Source organism: Limanda limanda, chromosome 12, assembly GCF_963576545.1.
Source record: "Limanda limanda chromosome 12, fLimLim1.1, whole genome shotgun sequence".
NCBI classification, from domain to species: Eukaryota; Metazoa; Chordata; class Actinopteri; order Pleuronectiformes; family Pleuronectidae; genus Limanda; species Limanda limanda.
Window position 1 is genome coordinate 11,254,834 of NC_083647.1, and position 12,023 is coordinate 11,266,856.

General features: G+C 44.5%; 1 protein-coding gene across 2 annotated transcripts in view; it reads left to right on the forward strand.

The window, feature by feature from the left end:
* Positions 1–392: 392 nt before the first annotated feature.
* Positions 393–12,023, forward strand: part of LOC133015275 (pleckstrin homology domain-containing family G member 3) — a 34,021-nt gene continuing 22,390 nt past the window's right edge. For both annotated transcript variants that reach the window (XM_061082437.1, XM_061082438.1), the window contains exons 1-2: positions 393–596; positions 6,771–6,838. In XM_061082437.1, coding sequence (XP_060938420.1) covers positions 6,790–6,838 — 49 coding nt within the window. In that variant the 5' untranslated portion in view covers positions 393–596; positions 6,771–6,789. The remainder of the gene's footprint in view (positions 597–6,770; positions 6,839–12,023) is intronic.

Below are 12,023 nucleotides of genomic sequence, written 5' to 3' on the forward strand. Positions count from 1 at the left end.
AGGCACAATAGGCCTCAGCAATAAAACAATATAGATAATTATCATTATTATTATTAAATAAGACAAGACAAGACCTCAAAAAGCCAATTCATTTGCCTGGAAAATAATAATATTAATCCTTACAATTTCAATAGGGCCTCACTGTCTGTCAGTGCCTGTCAGTGCTCAGGGCCTAAATAATAATAAAACAATAATAATAATAATAATAATAATAGTAATAATAATAATACATTCAGAATGTTTAGTTGGAGCAGAGTGCAATAAACCAACATATTTTTATTTTCTGACTCAGATTCCCAGGATTGTCGCTTTTCTTCCTGAGGCGTTCACTTGAAGTTCCCATATTTCCCAGGGACGTGAACGCAGCAGCAGCAGCGAGCAGAAGCATCATCCTGGAGCAGCAGCGGAGTTTCAGTCCGAGCTGCTGACCTGACCTGTGTGTGTGTGTTTCTGTGTGTGTCTGTGTGTGTGAGCGGCTTCTATCATGTGAAATGAACAAAGTGACGGAGTAACGTGACGCTTCACACCAAGAAACCCACCGGGAAAACCTTTTTTAATCCGCCGAGGACCAGGGGAAAAGACTTCGGCGAATCTCGGTACGTGAAGCTCCTCTGATAAGTTTCACCAAGAGTGAGCTGAGTGAAGGTTAGCGGGGAAAACAGGTAAATAACAGGTCCGAGCAGCTCTCTGGTGCTGGAGCTACACACAGTGGATGTTCCTCTGTGTGTTCAGTTGCTTTTCATTAAGCACAAGGAACAGGGGGTGAAGTTTACTAGCGTCAAACTTCTCCATCCAGCAAAACAAACAAACGAAACCACCACACAGAACCTTTTTATTTTGTCCAATTTGGATCAAATTCAAAGCACCTAAACGCACCTCCATGCATTGATGAGCCTCACAGCCTCATCGGATTCACTGCACACGGATGTGAGTGTATTTCTATGTAGTTTCAGACATGCGGGCTGCAGGTCCATCAGAGAGAGAGAGAGAGAGAAAGAAAGAGAGAGCAGGAGTTTCAGTCAGATAACTTGTGTTTGTCTTTGCTCTCTCAGTGAACTGGACTTTGATAAGCTGCTGCAGTTTCTCTTTTCCTGTCTTTTTTTTTTTTTAGGGGAATGAGACTTTTTTTCTCCACAAACTCACCTCCATGCTGAGGCTGAATCATTTTGCCATTTCCTCTTTTCCCTCCACCAGCCCCCTATGGTGTCCATACTTGGCCCCCAGGAGCCCTGATTGTCCTTTTCTAATGAGCGCCCCAGTGAGACATAGTGAGGTTTTAAATGCAGGCTATTCATAGGTCAGTGATTTCGCCCCTTCCAGCTGCTGGGGAAGAATGGCACGGGAATCAATCAGTTACCAGTGAAAAGTTTCATTTTCTTCTCCCCTGACCTCACTTGACCCGTCAACACAATAACCTCTGAACTTCATTTTGAGGATAGATGTTGCTTCGACGCAAGGAACAACGCTCTCTTCCAGGTGGTCCAGACAGGAAGCAGCCCGAGTGTGTCTTGGATCACAGACTTGGCTCCTGGATTCTTCCTCCTGAGTCTTGGTATGCTGCAGCTGTGATTAAAATTAGCAGAGCTGCAGAACCCTGGCGTCACTTTCTTTGTTGTGCAGCGGTTTAACACGGATTTAATGCCGCTTAGGAGATACCAGGATCTCAAGGGACCATGAAGTTCCAGCTTTTGCAAGTCACAGCTCGGATTTCACAGTGAGAGTTAAAGGTCAGCTTTAAACCTGACCTGTAGACACTGTGTGTTTGTGTTTGACAGTTGAGAGAGTGTGTGTGCCATAAGTGATTCAGCAGACACCAGAGGGAGGTCAGAATGTTTACATGCGCCAAGGAGGTTATGTTTTCACCCCTGTCCGTTTGTTTGTTTCTCTGTTTGCAGGATTAAACAAAAAAAGTATGGGACTGGGCCAAGAAAGAACCCGTAAACATTTGGCATGAATTAGTGACCTGGAGAAGGGATGGATCTGGGAATATTTATCCCTTTCCTAACACTGCAGGATTTGTTTCCCAATTTCCCAGGGGATAAAGCATGGATCTTGATATTTAGGGGACTGTTTTCACTCATGAAAATTGGCTTAGGATATTTGCCAGTTTGTCTTTTAACACATGAAGAACACAGCAGGAGGAAAATGTCTGCAACATTCAGATGAGGGTTGTCGCCTGGCTTGAGCATGCAGGTGACAGGACATAGAAATAACATGTTTTTGTTTACAGCACACCAAAGGCTTTCGAATTTTTCCATCTTTCCAAGTTGACATCTTTGTAGGCATCCTCTACCTGTCTGACTCATTTTTTCTTCCTGAGATATTGGAATTATTTTTTCATTTTAGTTTTGCATCCATCATGTGTTTGAAAAGTGATTAACACTGCAGCTTGCCTACTTTAAATCCTCCTGTTGCACTTTACTAGGCGGCTGGCAGGAACATTTCAGGAAAATGTACTGAGCAATGGACTCGGACATTTGTGTTGCCCCTCTGGAAAATTTCAGGGAAATGTCAAGACTTCGATGGGTGTCTGAAAAGAGTGTGTGCAATTTGGTGGACTGTTGGGATTTCGTTGGAGGTATTCGTTCTACAGAGTGCCATTTAAATTGTTGTTGTTATGATGTTGAGGAGCTTTCACGGAGGCACGGGGGAGCTGTTTGCAGATGTGGTGTAATGCACCTTTAAATGGCCACATTGAAAGTTCTATTTCCAGGCTGGGTGTCTGATTCCCCCCTTCAAACATTGCAGGACGCCATGGAGGACCACGAACCCCCCGGTTGTTCAACACTAAAGATTTTTAAACTTTGGGAATGTTTTCATATCATCTCCCAAATAAGATGGCACTTGCCAACCTCACTTGCCAGGTAAGCATTCTGGTGGTTAAAGGTCACTGGCGTGGAGGTGAAAATAGCTGTTTCCTTCTTTTCAGCACAGCGGGGAACAATTATTCTCCCATTAAGGGCTATTTTGGCCAGGGTGTGTACGTGCTCCATATGGGCATAACTCCTCACAGTGCCCTGCGGGTGTTCATAGGGTTGGATCAGTTATTGTCCATTCTTAAAAAACGTGCTGAAAAATGCAGCGGACTAAAATAAGAGGCTCGTACTCTGCGCGCCTGTGGGAAGTCACGGGTTAGGGCTGCGCCTTTTGTTGGAGCTGTTGTATTTAATTGAGATGAAGAGAGACTGTCAGGGCTTTATTGTTTTCCCCAGTGAATGAAAAGCTGTTAGTCTCTCAAGGCTTGTGTGTCAGTGGACAATCTGCAGCAGTGTTGTGGGAAAGAGGGCACTCACAGAAAAGATGTTTGTCAAGGGGTATTTTCTGTCAGGGTAGAGGGTAAGAGAGAGGTCATGCAAGAATAAACACGGCACCAGTGCTGAAATAATAAAGACTCTATTCCTTAGATAGCCCGTAGGACTCCGGACCTCAGCCTACCCGGCTAGATTGGATTTGTATTTGTTCTAAACATAAACATCCGTCCAGACTGACGGTGTCCCTAAAGAAATCCGATCCCCCGTGTCTGAGTAGAGACGTCCCAGAGGACTTGTGTCATGCTCTCGGACTCCCGTGGGCCTTGTTGGGACAGGCAGTGAAAGCGGCGTGATGCGGTAGGTCGCTAACTGTGACGGAGAAGCGCAGCAACAATTGTATGGATTATTTTTAGCCTCTCGTCCCATCAAATTGATCTGCATGAGGCAAAGAAAACATTTTGCCTTATTAATTTCTGCACAAAGGGCTGATTCAGTTCCTTTTTTGGAATCTGATTGTGGGTCCAAACTGTACGTCATCAGTTTTGCACATAAATCACTTTGCAATAGGTCAATCTGGACAGGTATTTTCTTTGGAGACTGTTGGAATAATAAATCAGGGTTTAAATGTAAATACATTCCATTATTGGCAGCAGTCTTCTTGGTTAAATATGATGTCACATCCTTTCCAACTTGTCTGTGTCAGTATATCCCTTCCTGGAGAGACAGAGAAAGTGACATGTCTACCTGATAGCAGAAGTCATGTTGCTCTCTTGCTTCCTTTCTACACATTTTCAGTGGTTTCACTTCTTGCTATAACCTTGACTGTCTGTCAGTTGTGAAAAACACTGCAGATATTCATCAACCCCCGAGGAGCTTTTCCCTTGAACGTGTCAGGCCTGAGGTCTTGGTTCAAGGGATCTGTGTTCGTGCGTATTTTGTCTTTTAACAGCTTCGTGGTGATGACTCGGTATAAATGTTCTCTTTATTCGCATGAGCGCAGTATCTCGGTCAGCATCTGTCCTCCCCTAAATCATCTGTTTGTTGTGTTTTAAAGAAAGGAATTCAGGCTTCGACCGCCTGGATCAGTGTAAAGCCACAGCGATTAGAGGAACAAGGAAGTTTATCAGTCCATCTGAAGAAGTGAGCCATTGCAGGTCTTTTAATAACCATCAGATTGGCTCTTGCAGCATCTGCCTTCAATTAAATGGGCAAGCTCCAGATTCCCATGTGGGAGGTTCATGCTGCGGGTAATGCAGTCATCAGCTGTGGGAACCAAATGCTCCCCCATTTGTCTGAAATGGCAGCTAGTTCAAGCACAGGTGGTGAGTTTGGTATGAATGTCGGTCTGTGCTTAGTGTTTTCTTTAGGATCTTAAATTTGTCCGTGCCCCCTCTCTAGGAAAACACGGATTTGGAATTATTGTATGTCAGCAAACAAGGAGGGGAAAGCTCTTGAGTTACGATTGTTGAATTCTGGCTAGAAGTGTTACGATTGTTGGTTTCACGGATTTAAAATGTCCTGACATTTTCAACATTTCATTATCGCCGACCAAACCACCTGCAACCTTCAATAAGGGATAAACAAATTTAAGGCCCAGACGTCTACAGTGCATCTAGGATTGAGCCCATTATTCCCAGTCTAGTCTCTCATTGACCAAAGGAAGATTAGCATAGTTGTGGTCTGGTCCGTAAGCACGGTGGGCTCAGAGCAGGATTATCAGAGGATTTTATGAGTTCACTTTTCATTGAGACCATTTCAAAGCCTGCCTCTCAACATGAATACCACTTATCAAGGGTTTTCCCAAACTAACCCACCACTTGAAAAACAATTAACCAAGCTCGATCAAAGGTGCTATGAGAAATCTCCATCGTGGAAGACCTGCACAAGCATAAATCAACGTCATATAGTCATTTCTTATCCCTTTTGCTCTTACAGATAAAATATCCATGTTAATGTATGTGAGAATACAGTAGGAAAAGTTACAGTTTATGTCTGACGTTTCTAAAATGTGACACAAAACTGGAAAAAAAAGAAAACGAGTATCTCAGGAGGAAAAAAAGAGGCATCATACAGGGAGAAGACGTCGACAAAGATGTCAACTTGGAAAGAAGAGATTTGAAAGGTTAAGGGGATAAATGCCGACAGTAATGTCGATGTGCTGCTACCAGAAACATGTGATTTCCACCACGGAATTTATACATTATGTCCTGCATGATCTAGCCATGTGCTACTCATTCCCTTGTCCGAATGTTCCAGACAATTTCCTGTTGAAAGTGTGTCCAGACCAAATTTTCTCGAGTTAATGTCTGAAAACGCGGGCAGTAATAATCAAAGTGACCTTCCAAGCCAAAAGTCAGAGTACGAGTAAAACAAAACTCATGTCATTGTGATACGTTGGACAGATTTTTCCCTGACTCGTGTGCTTTGCCCTAAGATGAAGAGAAAAATAGGTTTTGTGGCTGCAGAGATTCGTGTGTAGTAAACAAGTTTTACGTCAGTCCAGGCTGCAGCTGCAGGGACCAGTGGTCTTAATGTTCAGAACCAGCCCTGTGACTTTGCTCCTGGCATGCCTGCACATCTTAATTGGCGGACCTCTTGGCAGCGGACTCTGCTTGGCCTGGGCTCGGCTGGCCTGACTGTCCGTCTGGCACAGCGGCTAGCAAACGCACTAGGAACAATGTCTATCCTAATCTCCGAAGAATTCCTGCTCCTCTGATCTAGCTGGCCCAAGAATGTGATGTCTAAAAGGCCGGAGGCTCACTAGGAATCACACAGAGACGAGTTCTCATGTTAAGGAGCCAGAGAGGCAGTGATGTGAAAAAGTGGCTGCACAGCGGCTCTGAGGGGACATATCTCATCATTAATAGAACCAGAGCCTGGCATGAGGGATTAGAAAAATACATGACACCAGGCGTGAAACTGTTATCTTACTGGACAGTTACACTGATGATGAGAGACTTGTTTTGATGTGGCGTGGCAACATTTGCCAAACCAATGAAGGAGTATTTTCTTGCAGATTCTACCTCTCAAACAAACCATCAAAAACGTACAGGAGTGAAAACATAACCTTCTAGGTGGAGGTAATTCGTTTTTATATGGCTAAAATGTGGGAGGTTCCCAAATCCATTAATGTTTACTTTGTCGCTGCTAAATCTCTTAAGTGCCCATTAATGGCAAGTTGGACTCACTCTCACTCCTTCCCTTTTTTTCTACCGATTAGCATGAGCTTATATCACAGTCAGCCCCTTCATATCTCAAACCTGCTTACACTATACATTACCAAGTGCTCGGCATGAGCTAATGCAGAGCAGCGACCCGGGGAATGAGAAGAATTTCCCTTTTATATAAGACCTTGTCTCTGCTCTCCATGAGCCGGGTCAGTCAAGCGAAACATGAGTAGAGAAACCAAAAGTGTCTTTTGAGGTCATCACAAATGAGAAGTATTTCAAAGCTGTCACTACCAAGTCTGGACATAAATTGCTAGGGTTGTGTTTGAGCCTTTATGTTTTGTTTTGTCAGCTCCAGAGGCCTGAGTGCCATGCCAGAGGGGTCCCACTCTGCTCTCCACCAGGGCCCAATGGGGGAAGGTAAGGTCAATGCCATTATAACCAGTGTAATCCATGCTTTGGTAATTGCTGCTTATGAATTGACCAGTTCTATGACATGGGGATTTAATGAGCAGGAGTTCTACAACGACGGTGGGTTTGGTTGAAAGCTGCGACACTGCGCTAACATAGAAGAAACACAGAAGAAGCACAGTACAGTAGAGGCGAATGGAAAAATCCCTGGAATTGGAGAATAGAGGAAATGTCGAGGCAGAGCTGAGAGAGCAATGAACTCCCCTCCTACAGTCCCAGCTGGCAGAGAGGCTCTTTGTGTGTCTGTGGAGCTTGGCCAACCCCCCGCCCCCCCTCCTCATACAACTGAAAACTCCTGAACACTCGCACATCCAACCAGAATCACCGACAGCCAAGATGGTTAGTCTAGCCAGCGGTGCTGACCTTGTATGCTGGGGGCCACTCAAATTACATATTATTTTAGCGTTCATTATCTTCAGTCGCAGAGCCACTGCATTGACACAGGGACTCTTTGTATCTCTTTGCCTGCTCTGTCCCTCAACCCCCCAAGCGCCCCTCACGCCTCCTCTCTCCACTGAACACATTTGGCACTGGGCTTCGACTTTGGCTGAAGAATACCAATGTGTCAATGGTTCCCTTTTTCCCCTACGCCTGTCCCTTTGGTTCAGCCTTGGCCGGGAGAAGCTTTTGGCTTACGGAGACGTGTGCCGCCCTCATGAAAATGTGTTTGTCCATTTCCTCTAAAGGCCATTCTGCGCTGACATCACAGTCCCACAACTCATTTTGCAACTCAGATGTGGAGCACGAAATCACCCTGGCCTGACGGAACACCCTCTGCAGCTTTCAGTTTTGTTGTTTGTGGACCAGTTGGAGTTAATGTGTGACTGACCTCGCTCTCCTGCTTTGGATGGATGGGCGGTAATTAAGGGGCAGGGCTGCTGGTAGTGCGCTATCTACGTGGGGTGATGATTGGAACCGGTTAACAGGCAGGAGGAATGCACATGGTGAAAGGAAGCCCCCTGTCTGGTCAAGGTAAACAATGACAAGGTTATACTCCAGCACAAATTTCTCTGAAGGGCCTTAGGGATTTGAAAGTTAGGTTGTTTTGATTATTTTCACCACCAATCACTAAAAGGATATGTTTGGGCTGTGCTCCAAGATCTACCCAGGTATTCTTCTCAGCTGCTGAAAGTGTTTTTTTCCATTGTTCTTTCTAAATACTTTTCCAGGCCAATATGGATGACAGGAGAAGTATATGAGACCCATCACAATTTCCACCAAAGTTAAACTATCATGACCATGCTGGAATGTGAATCAGCGTGATTATAATGATTGTGTCCCACATGTGAAATATATGAATGTTAACAAAACAAATGTACGTTTAGGGCTACATCCATATGTTCTTGTTTGGAAACAGCATTTTAAAACCTAAACCATCTCTGTCTACAGAAGCCTTTTTGCTCTACTTCAGTTTTGATCCCCGTCCATACCAACACATATCCTGTGACCACCTAGGCTTGTGTCGGTGTGAACAGGAATTGCTCGAAGAATAGATAATCTCCTATGCATGTTGGCAAATGCAGAATTTAACTGCACAACAGGGTCAGCAACGCTTGTTACTGATTATCCATGTTGTGTTCTACACTGGTAGCTGAGGCTGATGCCTGTTGTTTTCCTCCTTGGGAAGTGGGTCATGCGATAGGGGCCTGACGAGTAAATGGAGGCTACGTCGGGATTGCATAGAACCAATCTGCAAGCGGTTGTGAGTGTCAGAAAAAATGCAGCCTGTGAGGACAAGCAGAGTTTCAAACTTTTAGCGGCTTGATCCCTCCGCAGTAGTGTGGACACCAGGCATATCCGTTTCGGGGTTGATGAGTTTCTAATTGGAACGTTGTGGTAGGATGTCAATCCAGTGATAGGAACTTAAGTCATCAGTAGACCTGAGGCGGCCCTCTCAAAGATAAGGGTTCCTGCTGACTTACTTAACCTCAGGCAGGAATGTAGCTGCGTGTGCAGATTGAGCAGCTTTAAAGGGGTTCTGGGGGGAGGACTGAGGGATCATCTCCATTCACTGCAGCTTTTCCAGACCAGTGGACACAGGCTTGTGGATGCAGACAGATGATGGCAGGGATGGCCGCGTCCCTGAGTGGGCTTGTTAATGGAACTTCTTGACTGGAACTCTTTCTCTGCTTAATCGCCCATAGCATTAATTACCAGCAGCCTCAGGTGAGCCTGACTCCACTCCTGTTCAGGTTTCAAGTCATGCACTGACACTCAGCTGAAACTCCAGAGAGTCCCTCGTCCTCCATGTTTGCAGCGTCTTGCTCAAGTTGCACAGGTTTATGTAAGTCATTACATGACATGGCTGCAATTGTAATATAATGTATACAACTCCTACCTTCACTGTGCTTCATTTCATTGTCTAGCTCAGGCTCCCGTACCCGTCACAAAAGAATTTATTTCAATGTAAATCATTTTACAGCTCCTACAATGGCCTTCTTCCTTATAGAGCTCTTAAGGTGGATTACCCACATTAGTTACAGGCTCTATGCCACGGCTGTTCCTGTTCGATGACCTCTTAGGAACTCATTTGAATCTATAAAACTCTTTATCGTCTTCCTGAATAACACCACAAAACATTCGGTTGATGGTTTCGCAAGCAAGCAGCACACTCAAAATATTTCCCTGCACATATGATGCTACACACAATAATGGCTTTGTGATGGTAATTACATGTTTTTGCAGAAGATGGTTTGTGTAATTAATGCTCTTGCGTGTAATTTATTATGGCAGGACGAAAACATAACTCGTCTGTTCCAAAGCAAGAATAAAGTAAGTGTTAATAAGGCCTTAACTAGAGGGAGAGCAGCATCACACCCTTTAAAACACTGCATGTGATAAACAGCTAAATGTGAAGTAAATGAAGTGACCCCCCCCTCCGACCTCCCTCCACTTCACATGGCTGTTCCGCACCAGCCTGTGTGGACTCTGCAGAGAGGCGCTAACAGGAGCGCAGTTTGGTTGTAGACTGTCAAACTGGTGGTAAAGTTTACAATGGACTCGCACCTCGGAGCCCAGCTGGTGTGTGTTGTCCGGAGGAAATGTGCGTTTTGAATAGATCCTGAGCTGGCAGTGCTGCTACAGCCTGAAGGGTTCTTGATGGTGGAGGTGGTGGTGGGAGGGGGGGCTTGTTAACGGAGGAGTTTCTTAAGTGGATCATCACATGCCATTGCACTGAGGTCATTTGGCACGGCTGGATCCTTTAAGAGCCACGGTCCGGCACAGGGGAGGTTTACAGGATTAAAACGGAGCTTTATGTTTTGTAAATTTGTAACATTGAGAATCCTGCCTCTTTGAAACATCTCGTTTTTTAAAGACATAATAAGTCATGTTTCAAAAAAAGTTCAAACCCCGACAAATCCTCAATTTTATGCAGATAACGGGACATGTATTTTGGGTTCGCCTTTTAGTTGCATCATATCCTCTTAACTGTTGCTTTGTCTGTCTCTTATATAACTTCAGGAGCACATTACCTAAGACAAAGGAAAAACACACTACTAGCAAGTTGGCTTATTTTCCATCCAATGTTCTATTGGTCACTCGTAATGCATTGTTGCTGCTTTTTGCGTTACGTGAATACAACCTAAATACTCATATTTGAACATGATTTGCGCCTGAGTCAGAGATTTTCATCAGCAATGGTTGACAAGACATCTCCCATGATCCCATGCTGCTTCACAATGTCATCAAACTAGTCTTTGTTATTGTATTGATTGAGAGACTCCTAGCGGCCAAAGTTAAATATTGTTCATTTAATTCTTGAGAGCGGGTTTTGTCCATTGTCTCTGTTGATGCGTAAATAATAGGGTCGATTGATTAAATTGTGTTTGTCCTAGAACCTGACGCGAGTACTTTGCAAGACTTGCCTAACTTTTTTGCTGCTTTTTTGTGTTTTACACAATCATTAAAAAAACATTTACAAGAATTTCTGATATTTAATAACACACAGATGACTGAAATTGATTGACTCTCATCAGAATTCCCCCAAAACTTCCCAGCACAACAGTTTGACCTTGACTGTCAGTGTGGAATGTGTGTGTGTGTGTGTGTGTGTGTGTGTGTGTGTGTGTGTGTGTGTGTGTGTGTGTGTGTGTGTGTGTGTGTGTGTGTGTGTGTGTGTGTGTGTGTGTGTGTGTGTGTGTGTGTGTGTGTGTGTGTGTGTGTGTGTGTGTGTGTGTGTGTGTGTGTGTGTGTGTGTGTGTGTGTGTGTGTGTCAGTCTTTGTTGTCCACTGTGATTTATTTACCGTCTCTCAGGCTAGTTATTAACACAGGATGGAAGGTTTATTGTGAGGCTAGACGCAGGTAGAAATCAAATCATTCTGTATCTACAGTATCAAGGAAAGTTTAAAGAAAACTCTTGAAGTGGCCCGAATTCTTTCCTTTAACAACGGATAAGAAGTAAATCCACGTTTCAGTGTCTAATCACCAGTGTTCTGACTCATGCTGTTTGATAATGGTCTGTGAAGACTCAGGGCCTAATCCTCTGCGGCACCCTTATTGCTTGCGCCTCCTGCCCTCCTGGGGGGTCAGCCATTCAGCGATGCCAGGTGAGGAGGAGTTTTTCTCATGGGGATCAGCACAAGACCACCTCCCTCTCCCAAAATCCCCTGTGGGGGGAGGTTAGGGGCCTGAGGTTGTGGAGGGGTGCGGAAGAAGGAAGTTGGGAGTGAATGTTGAGGAGCGGAAGGCCTTTATTAAGATGTAGTGCAAACATGATTCTCCCTTTATCCCCCGAGGGAAACAGGGTCACACACTGTGCCCTTGGCTCTGAAAGATAAGTTAGCGGATTAGCGGTCAGCTGGAGAGCCAGTTTGAAGTTGGGTTTTTTTCTGTCTGCCAATTAGGAACAAGGAGTTTCCATCGTGTTACATGTCTTAATGTGGGAGAGGAAATTTCTCTGGTCAGTGAATCCACAAATAGTAACTCTGTTCATGCAATAGTGAAGAAAAACATGTGAGAAATCAGCAAGAATGTGCTTTAGACCTTGCCAAGTAAGATATGGGTATGTCGCAAGAAAAGGTTGCAAAATGTACTGAGCAGACTTCATCTTGTGTAGCTCTTTCCTAAACTAACAGCACTTGTTATAAAAAAAGATGGCCCAAGGTGATGGAATTAATGGATGGAGCTGTCAAG